A 17,491-nucleotide genomic window follows, 5' to 3' on the forward strand; every position below is an offset into this window, starting at 1 on the left:
TAAGGGAGGTGCCCTGTTGACTTGAATGGAGAGGCAGTAAGACAGTCTTCTATGGTAACTTTCCATTAGACCACTGAGGTCACTTAACACAGGAAAAACGACCCACATTGGGACCCAAACATCTGGACTGACCTGCTTCCAATAGGAAAATGTTGTACCAGGAGGCTGACTCCATAGAAGTCTGAATGTCTGAGGCTGGTGCTTCCAAGAGTGTGCTCCTGGGCAGCAGGAGGGGTCCAGGGCTAGGATTTGGACATGGGGAGGGAGACTGCAAACACAGGCCTGCATGTGGACTTGTGAATCCTGGTCACAAGGCCAGGGTTGCAGTAGAATTTCAAGTACCCCTGACCCCGTTTGATGGCAGGACCTCTACCTGGCACAGTAGGAAGGAAGGAGGCTTGTGTCTGGTCACCATCCTAACGTGGTAGGGAGCAGGGTATGGGTTAAATTGCTTTGTGCTAAGGAGAGGGAACTTGGGGCTCCAGAAAGACTGGGTAGCTCAGTCTGTCTTCCTCATCTAAGATGCTGCCAAACAGCTCACATACGCTTATTTGCATACTGTCATGTTCGCTTAGCCTGTGTCAAACCCTGGCCCCAACACCAAAACCACAGAAATAACACCAGTAATTATTAGCCACCCTCCTCTCATAACCTGTTCCCTCATGCTACCTCTTCCCTGAGACCCTCGGATCCGTCCTCTCTGTGATAGGCACTTGCTGCAGGGACCACCCCACCCTAGTGCATAGTTCTCCAGCCTGGATCTTTAGCTGGAATTGAAGTTCCCATGGTTAGTACTGATGCATATTTATTGAACATGTGGATGTACTCAGCACTGTGTGAGGCACTGTCCATACACGAGGTAGGTGAATGTTATACCCATTTTACAGATGGGGTAAGTGAGGCACCACAACATTTTTTTAAAGGTTGCACACCAAAGTCAACCAAGACTGACTCCAGAGCCCTTGCCTCCTCACCTCTGTACCATCCTCACAATGTTGCCCTGCCCACTGCTACATCCTCACAGATGCATCCTTGAGTCCTGGCTACACACATGCCCAGGTTATAGCTTTCTTCCTGAGGCTCGAGACTACTACAACTGGCTCCAACTGGGGAAGCAGACAGCAGAACACCTTGAGAGGTCAGGGGAGCAACAGATCCAGGCCCTCCAGAGGGAGAGAGGCAAGGGGCTGAGGACTGGATAATTTAACTGGCACCAAAAGACTCAGGTACTGTACAAACCTTCTCCCCTCATCAGTGCTGAGCAGAGGAGAAAAGGGACTAATAGAGAAGCTGAGGAACCCTTCAAGGTCAGGCAGCTGGAAATGCTGGTCCTGGAATAGCTGGCCCTGAAGCAAAATGCCCTACCTCCAAGCCTTGCTTCAGTCTGGAGGCCCTGCCCCCTTCTGGGCCCACTGCAGAAGGAACAAAGCCACCTGAGGAGCTCTTCATAGGGTCTCAGTCCAACAACTATGTTGCAGTCACACCTAAATCCAGCCCCTTTTGTAGGGGCGGACCTTCTTCCATATCGAAACTCCAGTATCGATGGCAGGATTGACTGACAGTGTGCACTAAGTCCTGCACAGCATCTCTGGGTGTGTGACCCACGTGCTATCTGTCCTCAGTCACTGTTGTGACCAGCAGCAGAGTATGGGGTTCTATCAGCTCAGAAGGGACCACTGGGTCTTGAGCTTTGGTCAAGGTGATATGGCTGGCTGAGTCCACCGGGGTTCTGGTTCCTGGGCCATCCTGGGGCACCTCAGGTTAACGCTTCCAGCTTGCCTCTTGGTGCCCCCTTCTCCCATGCCCTTCTGGGTTCATACAGGTTAAATCAGATCCTCTGAAAAAACTTGACTCCTTGGGTTTATTGGGGGTTGAGCACTGCGAGATCAGGCAGTTTGCTCCTGGTAAGGAAAGAACTAGCAACTCTGATTGGCTCTCCTGGCACATTTGGGGGCTGTCCCTGAAGGTTCCCTCCCAGGTCCCCATTTCCTTGACTTTCCCCCACCATAGCTCTCCAAGTCTCTCATTCTTTCCTCAGGCAGTAGATGTGGTGCTGAGCCCCATGTTCGCTGGCTGAAACTTCGAAGACATATGCAATACACAGCAAGGTCTCCTGTGTGTCTCGGTTGGTGACCACCTGCAGTAGAGAAGGTGAAGGTCAAAACCCTGGATAGGGAAGCCATTGGCACCACCCACTGATGCACTCCCTTATGGGCATCTGCCGCATGTCGTACCTGCAGGATGGTGAAGTTCTCCAGCACGCTGTTCATCATGTACTTCTCTGGTAAGTGCTTCAGCTTGTGGATAAAGTTGATCATGTACTCACAGAGTGGGGACCGGTGGATGCGGTACAAATAGTGACCATTCTCATAGCGAGCAAACTCTGTCTGTGGAATCCCAGGGACACAGAGGCTTAGAATCCCTTCACCTCCAGCCCAGGCCCATCCTAGGAGGTTCCTGGATATGAAGTCAGGCCTCTCCCCTTTGTCAGTGACAAGACAGGCAGACACTTCCAGGAGAGGAAAAGGAAAAGACCCGGAAGTAGCAGCAATGAGATGGGCAGGAGGGCAGGCGTTGCACACTAGGGGTGGGGGAGGGTACCAGCACCTTTGAGATGGAGCGGCCAAGGGCATGAACCTCGGTGCTGGATGCTGTTGGCCCCGGAGCTAGAGGGATGACCTGTGGGATGACGACTGCATAGCGACATGGGCACCTCGATGCGTTTAATGAAAGTAAATCTGAGCCACTGAGTTCTGGCATCCATCTTTAGCACCAAAAGAAACAAAACACAGCACACGTGCACACGTCCACTGCCACTACGGGACTACTCGCCCAAGCAGACAGCTGTTACATGGGTGGGCCTCAGTGCTCAGTGTCGCTAACAGTTATGATAGCTTCCTGCCAATTCCAGGATTGCGACCCCAAAGCAAAGGTCCCTTCTAGGTCATGCCTGGCACCTAGCTGTTTGACATGAGACTGTCAACCCAGGCAGAGAACACCATCAATTCCGATCACTGCGGGCCAAGAGGTTACCACCTTGCTCTGTGCACACGTCATTTTTTTTTTAATGCCATGAGGTGTGTTTTATTTTCAACAATCATATAAATAATTTTCTATAATATCCCAGGGCAAACCTGTGAAATTTTTCAGTCCCATTAGTGGTTGTGTCCCGTTCAGAGACCCACAGGTCAATGGCTTCGGCACTGTGTGCCCGGCTTCACAGTGCAGCTTGTGGCTCGTGTCCTTCTTGCAGGTGTCGCTTCCTCCACATCGCAATGTTAAACATTCCACAGAGTCATAGACTTCAGGGTCACAGGTATGCTGGGGTGGAGGCTTGGGTTCCATTTTGTCATTACACAACAGGATTGGAATGTCACAGCTATTGGAACCAGTGGATAGTGAGGACAAGCTGATGCTCCCTTAGAGATAAGCTGGTGAGGGGGTGTTAACACAACCCTAAACATCCAACAGGAAGTGGGGCTCAAGAAGGTGTACAGAGATCAACACAGATTTTCTAAACTTGTGCTCACCACCAGGCTGCCTGCCCTGAAGAGAAGCAGGAAATTCTGCCCAAGTGGAAGGTTTCTGTGGCTCTCCATATTTGAAAAGTAAGCTTCATGTTCTGGGATAAGAGCATCTAAAGATTATCTCAAGGGACAAATGAAAGAAGAAAGGGAGGGAGGGTGGGAGGAAGGGAAGTAGGGAGGGGGAGGGAAGAAGTAATGGGAGAAGGAAGGAGGGAGGGGGAGAAAGCTTGAGGGAGGGAGGGAAGGGAAGGAGCGAGGTAAGGAGAGAGGAAGGAAAGTGGGAAGGGAGGTAGGAAAGGAGAGAAGAAAAGAAGGAAGGGAGAAGAAAGGAAAGAGGGAGGGAAGAAGGAGGAAGGGAGGAAGGAAAAGAGAGAAGGGAGGAGGGAGAGGAGAAGAACTGGGGTTGGCTGAGGATATACTCAGCAGTACAGGACATGGCTCGCACACTCAGGCACTTACAAAAGACCAAACTACTAGAGCAAAGGGACTCAAAGTGTTCAGTTCTCAAGGAGAAAACTGTGAGAAGCAAACATACCCTGAACACCCATCTCACCTGCTTCTGCCACTAGGGAGCTGTGTGACTGGGAAAGGACTCTCCTAGCTCCAAGGTCAGCTGTCAAAGACACAGGTGGATTAGGGAGAAATCCTTGGGCTAGCCTGGGCTTTTGGCCCTGTCAAAAGGATGTGGAGTGCTTCCCAGGAAAGTTTGTAAGGATCCCAGCCAGAAGATTCAGCCAGGGTTCTGAGGAGCTGGACAGGCAATTAAATCAGTAACTTATCAGATGCCTCCTGCCTAACCCTAAAGATGTACTTCCTTAAAGGCATGGTGTGTGGAAGGGACAGGGAGACCACCTCTGCCCAGGGCCTCCTTTAGCGATCCTGCCCCCAGGAGACCAGTGAAAGGGAGCACACAGACCACCCCCGTTTGCCCTACACCCACTGTGTGGGTTCCTACCTCCACTTTCTCCACCACTTGCTTGACAAAGGAGCAGACCTTAGTAGAACAGGTAATAATCATGCTCTCCGTGCTCTCATACTGGCTGGAGACTCCATAGAAGGCGCGGCCCTCATCACCCATGTTGGTGTTGAGGTCTGCCTGCCAGAGACAGAGGAAGGTGTGGTTGTTTGCAGGTGTGTCCTAGGGTTCCAAGGACCAGAGAACAGGACTTTCAAAGAATGGGTGCAGGGGTAGACAAGTAGAGCCAGTTGACTTAAGTTGATTTTCACCAATATGGAGAAAGTGGGGTTTTTACAGGGGTTACACATGTTTAGCATAGTACACTTGGTAAATTGTGGCTTCGGAAGGAACAGTGTCTAAGCAAAGAAAACGGCCTACCTATTGGTTTTGTGCTGGTTGGTAGGAAACAAAAGGGATAATTGGAGTGTACTGTCTGTAGGTACCACTTGTGACTGTGGCACAAACGTCCAGTGACTGGGTGCCCATTGAAATCACCTGTCTCCACGTGAACATTCTTTACCAGTGGTCTCTAGACAAAGCTGTGAGGCAGTTTACTCTAGGGAAGAAAGAGTTAGCATTCCATTGTTTGAAAAGTTACTTGCTTTGTTACTTTTGCTACATATTTTATTTGTATCTAAATGTCTTAGGCAATCTAAGAACAAATGAAATGTTAAAATGCAGTAAAAAGGAATTGCTTGGTGTTCCTGGCTCAGTGTGTGAACAAAAGCCTTAAACAAAGACAGCTGTAAACAAAATCCCATGGGTTAGGCTTCTTTTCTTCATCTTCTAGTTTTTTGTTTTAGACTTCTGTGATTTTCTCTTTTGATACTTGTTTAACATATATGTACTATAAGAAATAATTAACATGGAAATAGTTCAAGATGGCACCTAGCTTTGCTTTAATGTCTCATGAAATTTTCATGAATAACCCAAGCACAATTGTTAAGAACACTTGTATTAAAGTTGGTGTAAGTGGAATAAAAATTTTATGAATGGACTTTTCACTACAAAAAAATAACAATAATAATAATAATAATAATAATAATAATAATAATAATAATAATGGGGGCAGGACTTCGATACAGCTGAGTGAGAGAACCTTTGGCCTGGAAGGACCTGAAAGAGAGAAGGAAAAATTATCTTGTCATTTCAGATATAGGAGAGCCTCTGCTATCCCTGAATCCTGGCTTGGTGCCGGTCTTTCTGGTTGCTTCCAAAACAATAGAAGTAAGTTCATAGCTGCCCATGTGGGTGCGTTTGAATTAATTCTTGGTCGGATAGTGTATTAAATACTTTAAGGTTGCTGTAAATAAATACCACAGACAGCCTAAGAGAGGAGAGGTTTATATCACAGTCCCAATCCCTCATAGCAGGGTAGGCATGGCAGAATGATTCCATCTCGTACTACGAAGATGGTGGCTGTGCACATGGCATGGGACAGGAAGCCAAGGCCGCAAGCCAAAATCACGAGTGTGTATAACCTTCAAGAACTTGGCCCTAGAGTCTTATTCTCAGTGGCAAGCTGACACCTCTTTTTTTTTTCTTTAAATATTTTTATTTATTTTACGTATGTGAGTACACTGTAGAGTGCGTACACTGTAGCTGTCTTCAGACACACCAGAAGAGGGCATCAGATCCCATTACAGATGGTTGTGAGCCACCATGTGGTTGCTGGGAATTGAAATCAGGACCTCTGGAAGAGGAGTTGGAGCTCTTAACCACTGAGCCATCTCTCCAGCCCCAAGCCCACATCTCTTAAAAGCTCCATCACCTTCAAAACAGAGTCACCGGCTGAGGACTGTAAACTCCAAATGCAAATCTGTGGGAGCCACTCACTGCAGACCCAGAAAAGGTCAAGCCAATGAGTCAGAAATGCCCAGAGTATGTATAGCCTCTTCTGTAGTAATCTGAGCTATGAGCCCTGCAAAATCAGAAAGGAGAACACATAGAGCTATAAACCTTACACCATCAGAAAGGAGAACCACACAGTTCCCACCCATCATAAAGCCGAGTAGACATTCCCATGTCAAAGAGACAGCAGGGGAGAGCAGCAAGAAGAGACCCGGTGCTGGAAAGAGGAAGACTCAGTGGCTAAGAGACCTTGCTGCTCTGACAGAGAACCTGAGCTCAGCTCCCAGCACCCATGCTATGCACCTCATGCCCTCTTCTGTTCTTTTCCCGCCTCCATGGGCACCCATACACACGAGCTCACATATACACAGAGGCATAGCCACAAAACCTTTAAAGAAAGATTCTACAGCTCCACGACTGATGTCCAGGGCTTAAGATGATATCTGAGGTACAAGAGTTTAAGAATTCCAGCCCCCCACAGTTCTGTCATTTGCAGCCATGGCCTCTCCCATGAGCTGGCTCTCCTGGGTACCTGCGGCTTTCTCTGGTAGACGTCTCACATCCCCAGCAGTTTCAATGTCCAGAGGCTTCTACTACAACCTAGACCTTCTTCATGCATCAGAGAATCCAACCCTTCCACACACTGTGCGGCCCCACAGGATTTTTATCGAACCCTGACATCAGCCTGTGACCCTGTAACTTGTGCCTTCAGCAAACACATAGATAATGGTAAGTTCTACTGCTAACTCAAGAGATAGCTGGGTCCCCACAGACCATGGAAAGCATCCTCTGAGTGCCTGTGAGGCTGAACTGTGAGGAAGCATGGGAGAGCCAAAGGGCAACTTTTGGGTATCGGGTATTGGTTCCCTCCTTCTACCGTGTGTATCAATAGGCTTGGAGGCAGGGTTGTGTACCAAGTCATCTCACTGACACATCCTTCTGTACTTCAATTACTGAATTCTTTTAAACGTCTGTGAGTGTGCGTGTGTGTTTGTGTTTGTATGTGTATGTGCGTGTGTGTATGTATGTGTATGTGTCTGTGTATATGTGTGCATGTGTGTGTGTGTAAGTATGTAAATATGTATTTGTCTTGCTGGGTTGGCCTGATTTTGTTTGACATGATTTCATGATTTCTAACTCCACCCATTTTCCTACAAATGACTTACAGAAGTCTGATTCTTTGTCTGCTCTTGCTTTCCCAAGGAAATGTCTTGCTGTTAGGTCTGGTGGCCCTGGAACTCACCATGTAGACCAGCCTGTCTCCTAAGTGCCAAGATAAAAGGTGTAACCTACCATTGCCCTGGAACACCAAACCTCTTTTATTCCTTTATTTTACCTTAACCAATACAATGATAAAAAAAAAAACTCAGGGTTTGTTTCTTTGTTATAGGGGATGGGTTTCAAAAGCATAACTAAGCAGGCTTGGTCTCTGTGCGGCCTAGTTGGTCCTTATCTCTGTGGTCTGCTTGACCATTATCTGAGCTCTGCTTCCGTATGACAAGCAGAAGTTCCCACTGTCTTTGAGGCACTGCAGTTCCTGCAATTAAAACTCATTACAGATTTAACACTGTGTCTGGAGACATTCAAGCATCCTTACAGAGTCCAGAACAGGGCATCATGAAAGCTGTGATAAGATACCTCTATGTCTTGAACTGTTGGAGACAGGTTACCTAGCCTTGGTTTTTAAACAGATATTTCTTTAATACTTAGCAGAGCTCACGCTGAGTTAAAGCATGTGATGATGTAGTATGCAGAGTAAGGGAAAAAACACAGAGGAAGGTAGAGACGCCAGGCTTTTGTTGCCTTGGAATTCCAAAGTATGAGTGACTACTTTATAGGAAAGAACTTTCTAGGCACCTGTGACAGAAATAGTAACTTACTTAAATATTCATTATACTCATCGAGATTCATTAAGTAAGTTACTTAGCTAATTATTATTACTTTTCTTTGATAAGACAAGGCCTCTATGTATCCTTGACTATCCTAGAACTCCTTATGTAGACCAGGCTTGCCTTGAACTCGCAGGGATCCACCTGCCTCTGCTTCTTGAGTGCTGAGACTAAATACATGAGCCACCATGCCTTATAGACTTAGGGTTTTTTCAAAACCTACTTTAATTGTGGTTTTTTAATGCTTCACCCTCCCTTCTAGCTCACCACCCGCCAGAGGTAGGGGAAAAGAAAGGTTAATGGGAAACGGGGTTTATGGGCCTGTTTAGAAATAGTCTTTGGGGGTGATTGCAATCTTCACAGTCAGTAGCAGTCCAGACCACTCGGCAAACACCAAACACAAATCAGTCACAGTGGCTCCTTCCAGAGGAAACCTCCAGGCTCCACCAGCCAACCAACCAGCAGGAGTCAGCAGAAGCAGCTGTAACACCACCAGACGTTCATTGACGCATTTCTCTCTCAGAGTCAGGACAAGTGAAGAAATCAATGAACCAAGGCAAGAGCGACCTCAGGGAAGACCAGCGTCAGAGAAGCCCAAGGAAGACCAGCAGTGAGTTGCAAGGTGAACCAGTGCAAAAGCATCGTCCACTGTCTGTTGGTTTCCACTCATACTTTCCAGATATCACACGTTCTCTCAAGCATTCGCTTCAGAAAAACATCACATGCCATTTCACCAGACTATGTCCAGAAAAGAGTGAGATTGGTTCTCAGCAAAACATATTTTCATAAAAGACTTTCCAGAATGAGCTGGACAGGTGCCTCAGAAGTTAAGAGGCCTGCCTGCTCTTTAAGAGGTCCTCAGTTCGATTCCCAGCAACATCATGGTGGCTCACAACCATCTCCAATGGGATAGGACACCCTCTTCTGGTGTGTCTGAAGACAGCAACACTGTACTTATATTTAAAAAAAAAAAAAAAAGACAGTTTGTGTGCCTTGTGCATTGAACCTGGAGCTTAGTGACTGATAGGTTTGCTGTCCGTTTCTCTGCCCAATCCCTTGCCTCCAGGCCTTGCTGCCATGTCTGGCTTCTCACATAATTTCTACGGATCCAATCTCAAGTCCCCATGCTTATGGAGCAAGCTCTTTAATCCACTGATGACCAGCATCGTGCTGGTGTTTCATGCTCAGTAATGATCACTGCCCAGAGCACTACTTGGCCTGAATGAAACTCGGGATGGAATATTTCAAAAGCACGAGGGACTGACTCCGTTGCAGAGGCCCCTGTCAAACTTCTGGGAGCCTGGAAATGATAACTGTAACATCATGGTTACTCTGTCAGGCACACTTTGCACTTCCAAAGACTACATTGCCTTTAGTGAAGGCCAGCTACATGGAATGGCACACCATGTGAACATGAAGAAGAGTCCTGTGAAAGATCGTCTTTTTTTTTGTTGTTGTTCTTTTTTTTTCGGAGCTGGGGACCGAACCCAGGGCCTTGCGCTTCCTAGGTAAGCGCTCTACCACTGAGCTAAATCCCCAGCCCCGAAAGAACGTCTTCTTACTGAATTTGGCCATCTGCTACATGCTCTCCATAGAGTGGAACATCCACCAGCATTTTCAAGCTACAGCTTTGTGACCCACCAAGGGTACCCATCCATGGGTCTCTTAAGCTGCCGGGCCTCGGTTTCTATTTTGCACAGACTGCTCTATTAATAGCATTCAAGTCTTTGGTTTCAATGGAGAGACTTTCTGAGATTTATCCCGGGAATAGAGTCGTCCGCAAGTTCCCAGATGTTTCTTGGTTATTGAAATAACCTGACAGCTTTTTGGCTCACAAAGCATGTTATGAACAAGGGTCCTTTAGTCCAACAATCCAGATGTCCTTTCACTGCCATTTGGCATGGGGTATAGCCAGCATCTTAAATATTAGACACCTCTAATACTCTAGTAGAGTGCTAACGGTATTAGCAACACGGGATGAGAAAGAACTTCAATTTAAATTATTCTGCCATATCAGAACACAACTTTGCCATTGATGCTTTCCGTAATAAAATATTCTTCATGTCTTCCAGCTCCCAGCACGACTGACTCTGGATCTGGGCTCAGTGCAGTATTGTTGTCGATGGAAAAAGAACTCAAGAGAGATGCACACACATGCACCCCAGGTTAGCTTCAGACTTACTGTGTAGTTGAGGATTGTCTTGAAATTGTGATCTCCCTGCCCCTGCTTCCCATGGCTGGATTCGTAAGAATGCACACACATGTATGCCTAGGATGAATCCCAGGGCTCTATGTATGCTAAGTAAGCATGCTAGAAGTAGATTAAATCCCCAGTCCCTTAGCTCAGCATTTTCAAGTGTATTCTTTAAAAATTATATGCTTGGGGGGCAGAAGTTTGGGGTGGGGTTGGGGAGTTGACTTAACAGTTAAGATCACTTGTGGCTCTTGCACAGGACCCTGGGTGTAACTTGGGTCCTCACTCTTAGTACTTTGCCAACTGAGACATTCCCCCAACTCTGTGTTGTCTTTTCTATACATCCTCAAGCTGCTATAGACAAAAGAGAATTGAGATATTTTTCTCTCCGTAAATCTGGGCAAAACTATAAAGACACTGTTCCCCTTTCCAGTGTCAGTCTCAGTCTGTGGTAGTGGTGAGCAGTGGACCTGAGTTCCCATTAACTGTAATGTAGAGTAGCTTCAATAACAAGTGCAGCTGTGTACATCTATTTGTTTGTCCATCACTACCAGTCTACAGCTCAGCTGGACACTGCTCAACTCGGACGCCCATATAATCTCTCTTCAGAGCCCAAGGTAAAGGAGCCAGTGCTCTCTAGAACATTCTAATTCCATTGCAGAGGCTCAGAACAGAATAACAATCAGGGACGTGCACAATGTATCAAAGGCATAGGGTGGTGAGTTATGTCCTAAACACCTGCTTTTCAGCACCCCCATCCTTACCCAGTCCCCAATAATCCAGGTTTTATTACTATGCCATAAAATAAAGAGGAGAAACCAGATCTTGTGAAATGTTTAAATAAATTTAAACTTTATTGAGTAAAAATTGCATAAACACAACCATAAGATAATGAATAGAAAAGTTAAATACAAACTACCACATGTAAAATAGGTTATTGCATAACATGGTATCAACCCTAAATTTTAAATCCCCAACTTCCACAGTGGGGATGTTAATATAATAAAAATATCTTAATTTCATCTTAATATATCCCAAAATTTTTTAATAAAAATTTTTAAATTAAATAGAACTTTTCAAATAAACAGTTCAATTCAACCCTAGATGGGTTTTGTATTAAATGAGATCTGAGATAAAAAATGGACATTTGCCATTGTATTTTCCTCAAATCAACTTAAAAACTAATGTAAGTCTGGGAAAGAATGAGTCCTTTAAGGGCCATGATGCTTTTCTTCATAGTCCTGGATGATCAGGCAGTAGTTGGGCCACAGTTCTCCACCCTGTACAAGTCAGTCAGTAGAGTATGGTGGTTCAGAACATCACAGGTCCTGGCAACCCATTTTCATTTCCTATATGATTTTCAAGCTTATAAAAGCCCAAAATATTAAAAAAGCACCACCACTACTCCCAGCTTCAATTTAATAGCACCCAACTCCAGCATTAGAGATGCTAGTGAACAGCTCCAGCTTCTTCCTCCTACTGTCCCTTCTGATCTTCACCAGGGGATGACACGATGTGAGCGTTCCTTTCAGAAATAGTTCAAACAAGAAATAGAGGATTGGAAAATGATAATGGCCAAGGTTTGCAATGGAGTTAAGGAAAATAATCAGTGGGGTAGGGTAAAGAAGAAAAAAAAACAACCAAAAGAAAAAAACCCCAACAAAATGAAAAAACAAAAAACGAAGAAACAAAAAAAAAAAAACTGCAAAACCCAAGCAAACTAAAAACAAAAACAAAAAACAAAGCCAAAACAACCAAAAAAAAATACAGAAAAACAACAAAATACAAAACCGAAAATACAAACAAAAATACAGAAAAACAAAAACAAAACCCAAAACACCAACACAAAACAAAACAAAAAACAAAAACAAATAGTAAAAAAACCAAAACCACACAAAATCAAAACAACAAAGAACAAAAACACAAACACAAAACCAAAAACACAAATAGGAACTAAAACAAAAACAAAAAATAATAAAGAACAAACCAAAAGCACAAACACAAAAACAAAAGAAAAAACAGACAAAAAGAAAAACACACAAAAACTAACCAACAAAAAACAAAAAACAAACCACATAAAAACTAAACAAAAAACACATAAACAAAACAACAAAAAAACAAAATAAAAAACACAGAAAACAAAACAACAAAAAACAAAAACAAAAACAAAAACAAAAAACAAAGCCAAAACAGAAACAAAAATACAGAAAAGCAACAAAACACAAAACACAAACAAAAAAACCAAAAACATAAAAAATAAAAACAAAAAAAGAAACACAAACACAAAGAAAAATGAAAACCACACAAAAAAAGAAAACACACAAAAAAATCCAGGAAAAATAAACAACTAAAACGAAAACCAAAAACACAAATACAAACAAAAAAATAAAAAATAAAAAAATAAAAAAACAAAAACACAAACAAAAAACAAAAAACAAAAACAAAAATACACAAAAACAAAAAAGAACAATAACAAACAAAAACTAACCAACAAGAAACAAGATACAGGACACACAAAAACTAAACAAAAAACAGAAAAACAAAGCAACCAAAACCACACAAAGACACACACAAAAAAATGAAAAACAAAACCAAGAACACAACCAAAAACAAAATAACAAAAAACAAAACAAAAAACCCACAAAAACAAAGAAAAAACAAAACCAAAAACACAAAAACAAAAACAAAACAATAAACAAAAACAAAACACAAATGAAAACAAAACAAAAAACAACGAAAAACAAAATACACAAACAAAAAACAAAAGCACCAATTCATGGACTAAATTCAGCATTAAAATAGTATTTCTTGAGCAAGTAGTCTTGCGTGAGTTGGACAGTGGCAGTTTCTAAGCTGGCGGTAGTTATATACGTTCTAGAGATGGCATTAGGGCGGCAGACCCACACCCCAAGTTAGGACAATATTGAAGAGAGTGGGCTCCATCCGGTCAGACAGCTCAGTACCTGTTTAAAGTCTCTTCACCTCATCCCACTTGAGGTATATTAGAAACATCAATGGAAAAGGACAGGGCGGGAGCCATAGCAACCAGGTGGATGTTGTTACAGTAAGTGACTGTGCAGGATTTCCCACACCATCCTCTTCCTGAAGAGGGGCATGTGTTGCTGAGAAAAGGTCACAGGTTGGTCTCTAGAGATGTAATCTGCATATTTGCAGGTGAACGTTCCACAGTCGCTCCCATTTAGTTGTTGAGGGATCTCCTGTGAAGTTAAGCTGTACTGCTTCCACTCCACAGGGTCCAGCTCCATGTTCCTTTGGGTCTTGCTCTCATTTTGTAAATAGTGGAAGATGGTCTCACAGATATTTTTCCCTGTCTGACCCATTGAATCGAGGTAGACAATGCTTCGCTTTCTTAAATCGATTACCACCAGGCTCCAATGGACCCTCTGGTGAATAGGCACCAAGATAAGTTCTTTTTCAAAGAGATTGATTCCTCGGGTCCATCTTTTCACAGAATTGTAACCGCCATGCTTTAGCTTGGGGTAAAAGAAAGTGCTAAAGGCATGAAGAGCATGGTAGCCTTGGTTTTCATTTCTCTGAACCAGAAGATTCATGTAGAGATTGATGTCTTCATCATTGAGCCACTGACCCTTCTTCAAGGTCTGGATATCTCCTCTGGTGATTTGCAGCTTGAATCCGTTACTCAGGATTTCGTCTTGGGGTCCTGGACCCAATGTCTTCCTAACTTCTTTCTCCATTTCATTTGTAAATTCTATTTCTCGGTTCTTTTCTTGGTCTGAGAGTGCCTTTTTCTCTGCTGCAACTACTGCCACCTTGTCAGGGAGTAACCTACCGCCGCCACTGTCCAGGATGTTTGCATTCTCTGTTCCCGGCAAGCCATGCTCCAAGTTGTTCCCCCGTACACATTTCTCCTCTGCACAGCTCTTCTCTCTCTTGGTAGAGAGAACCTCTGTCCATCTCCCTGAGCTGTTTCTGATCCATGAGGATGCCCTGGCATTCCACCTTTGTTGTTGGAGGTGTCAGAAAAGGTTGGGTGAGTCCTGTGTGGGTCAGACCTCACAGGATGGCCACCTGGAAGCTGTTGAAGTGACCTTCCATACTTTTCCTTTTTGATGTTTTTCCTACAGGACAGAATAGGGCCGCTTGCGACACTTGCCACCATCAGCCGACTTCTCAACTACAGCCTGCTCTGGCTGACACTCTAGGGGTTTGATATTTCCTGAACCCTCTTCCTGGGTTTTCTGTCCATGACTCTTGCCAGGCTGTTCTTTTTTAAGTTTTTGGTCTTGATGCTCCTGACGGGTCTTCTTCCGAGCCTTTCCAGCCTTCTGAAACACCATTTGTGTTCCACCTTGGCAGTTCCTTGATGGTCCTGGTCCCAAAGCTTCAGACTCGGTCTCTGTCCCACTTTGGTCGAGGTGTTTCCGCTTTCGACGTTGTTCTGAAGCTTCGGGTTTCATGCCCACCCCGGGCTGTTTAGGTTGCCACATGGAGAGCAGCTTGGCTAGGTGTTTTGAGGGTGCCGGCTTTATGATGTAGAAGGGAAAAGCAACCGTATGCCAGGCTCTGGGTGGGCAGCTAAATCCAAAAATACTTTGAAATGAGACTGATCGTCCTATTCAAATCACTAGTAAGGCACCAGGTCCAAACCTAGCAGCTACCACTTCGGAGGCAACCTCACGAGTGATACCTAAATCAGGGGGTTGCCCCTAATCACAGACTTCAAGGTTCCATAGCTGGTTGTGATGTCACCTGAAAGAAGGCAAACCAACGTTCTTTGGAGGGTTGAAGCTCTCCCCTACCCCAACTAGGTCCAGGATTTCAAAGCACTCCCTTGCCCGAGTGGGAAGTTTGAATGAATAATACATAGCTCAGTTCACTTTGGTAGAGCAGAGTTCCCCAAATCACCTCAGCATAATTTAACTGGTCCTGACGAGTACAATTGTCTTTTAGGAAACTGCCCCATCATGGTCAATTAGAGGAAACAAAATATAAGTGCCCTTCAACACAATGGGCTTGCTAATTACAAAGAATATGTAGAATTTTACAGTTATAAAACCTCGAAGGTACTAAACTTGAGAAAACTTTTCTCTCTCCTAGGACAGACCAAAGTGCCCATACCACCAAAGTCCTACTTGGTGAACCAATGAGTTTTATTGGGGTTATTTATAGGAATATGGGTGAAGGGTTCCTTACAGGAGCAGAAATGACTCAAAGACAGCTGCATCAACAAAGCCCACCCCAGCATGGTGACAGCTCACAAAAGCTGGAGACCTGGAGAAACTGCACAGCCTGTAGATGGCTTAATGTCCTTTCCAGGTGCCTCAGTTGGTCTAAACTTCTTCAAGACAGCTGGTCTGAGTTTGGTTCGTTTGAGAGTCTTCTTTGCAGCTCATCTCGCTTTCACTCTGACAGGGCAAGAGCCTAGTGAATCTGATTAGTCTCAGGAACCATCTTGAGACTTTTTGAGTTGCTTTCCTGCCTGAGGAGCTTCCCTTCAGAGTGAATGAAGGGTGGAATGGTTCAGTGTTTCAGTATTAGAGGAAGCTTGAGAAACTGGTACCAATTCACCAAGAGTGGATACATTGTCCTAAGAGAATAGAGAAAACCTCACCTCTGTGAATAGGCTACATTGAGAAAGATAACTCACTAAGTCTGCTACAATCCTAGCAATAACGCAAGCCCTGAACTCCTCCCTAGAAAAGAGTAGGAAGGACAAATTGGAGCTAGAGTTGCAGAGTTGTGTGTTGTCCCTGGGTCCGGGGATCTGAACTCCAGCCGCCATGTTTAAACCGCAAGCCCTTTAACCACTGCTCCATCTCTGGGTCCTTGAGCAGCTCCGTGGTCTACTCTCAAAAGTGTGGAGATGTTTTTACAAAAATGTGAGAAAAAGAATTGAGACACGAATTGTTTGTTTTTTCACTGAAAATATCAACAAACTGTGGAAATATATTTATACCAATGTTTTACTGTGAGGGAAACATGCACTTTTTTTCTGTAAAAGGTTTGAATTTCTTGTGATTATTTCCCCAGGTGTCATTTTGTTTGTACCAGGCTCCTTTCGCTTCTTTCTAATTACACCTTGGAGGGATCTGTTCCCATACCAAGAAGGAAATGTTTATATTACCACATCGGTCTTACATTACCTAACAGGGCTCCTTTTTGATGGTGAACTTTATGTTAGAGGATAAACTTATTGTGCTAGGCTTGCAAAAACAGAATTGTTTTTAGCTGGCATAAGCCATGAGGAAATGAGTCGATCTCAAATGTACCCTGTCAGGTAGCCTGAGATGGATCACGTCCTGGTGTGCCTGAGCTAGTCTTCAAAAGTTTCTGATTGTTTCAAAATATTTCAGTTCCTCAGCTATTCCTACAGAGTGATGGGTCACGAGATTAAACAGGCTAACTGATAAGTTCTGCTTTTTACAAAACACCTGCTTGCTTGCATAGCCAAGGTACCTACCTGCTGGACATATCACAAAATCCGGGTGCAGGCAGTTACTTTTGCTTCCCAAAATTGTAACTTTGTAAATTTCGCCTATGTAATCCTTTAGCTAACAAAACCCTCGGGCCTTATCTAGGGAATTCTTTCTGGGTTGGTCCTGGTCAGTCTTCTTTTAATAAAAAGCCTCTTATTTACTAGAGCAAAACTTGAGTCAGAGTGGTGAATCTCTGATGGACCCCAGACATCTACGACTTTTTCTGTACCTTCTCTTCCATGGTTCAAGCCCTGCAAAGCAATGTTTTTAGTTCTTAGATTTATGTTCCTTAGCCTGGCTGTTCTAGTTGGTACCTTTGCAAGGGTGTTTAGCCTCGTGGAAAGCACAACCTTCATTCATTCTTCCTGATGCTCAAAGGGGACTTCTGACTATTTCTCCAACCACTGTCGGTTTTATTAGGTCAGTGATGTTTCCTATTTTCCTTCTTAGAGAGATTTTGGGTTGTTTTTTTTTTTTAATTATTAATGAATGTTTACATTTCCAGGTTTTTTTGTTTGTTTTGTTTTGTTAGGGTATTTTGTTTGTTTGCTTGCTTGCTTTTTGTTTTATGTCCTTTTTTTTTTCTTTTGAGGCAACTGCAATATTTTCTTCTT

The 17,491-nt window shown here is 44.1% G+C and overlaps 1 protein-coding gene, 1 long non-coding RNA gene and 1 pseudogene across 2 annotated transcripts in view; 1 reads left to right on the forward strand and 2 right to left on the reverse strand.

Moving 5' to 3' along the window:
• Positions 1-17,491, forward strand: part of LOC120102401 (uncharacterized) — a 33,815-nt gene that overhangs the window by 8,679 nt on the left and 7,645 nt on the right. Inside the window, exons 2-5 of the long non-coding RNA XR_005503972.2 lie at positions 2,039-2,284; positions 3,537-3,608; positions 5,639-5,712; positions 10,298-10,390. This is a non-coding gene — a long non-coding RNA (uncharacterized LOC120102401). The remainder of the gene's footprint in view (positions 1-2,038; positions 2,285-3,536; positions 3,609-5,638; positions 5,713-10,297; positions 10,391-17,491) is intronic.
• Tead4l1 (TEA domain transcription factor 4 like 1) lies at positions 1,952-3,034 on the reverse strand. Its single transcript, XM_006237423.5, has 2 exons — positions 2,235-3,034; positions 1,952-2,137 (listed from the first exon to the last, which is right to left on the reverse strand). Exons 1-2 carry the CDS (start codon positions 2,631-2,633, stop codon positions 2,024-2,026), a joined length of 513 nt encoding a protein of 170 aa, XP_006237485.1. The 5' UTR covers positions 2,634-3,034; the 3' UTR covers positions 1,952-2,023.
• Positions 11,248-14,888, reverse strand: Senp2-ps7 (SUMO specific peptidase 2, pseudogene 7; annotated as a pseudogene).

The sequence above is a fragment of the Rattus norvegicus genome, chromosome 4 (genome assembly GCF_036323735.1).
Source record: "Rattus norvegicus strain BN/NHsdMcwi chromosome 4, GRCr8, whole genome shotgun sequence".
In the NCBI taxonomy this organism is placed as follows: Eukaryota; Metazoa; Chordata; class Mammalia; order Rodentia; family Muridae; genus Rattus; species Rattus norvegicus.

Coding starts and splice junctions, on each gene's coding strand:
- Tead4l1 (XM_006237423.5), bottom strand. CDS start 2,633: ATGCCCTTGGCCGCTCCATCTCAAAGGTGCTGGTACCCTCCCCCACCC. Junction 2,138..2,234: donor AGAACTTCACCATCCTGCAG/GTACGACATGCG, acceptor TCTCTACTGCAG/GTGGTCACCAACCGAGACAC.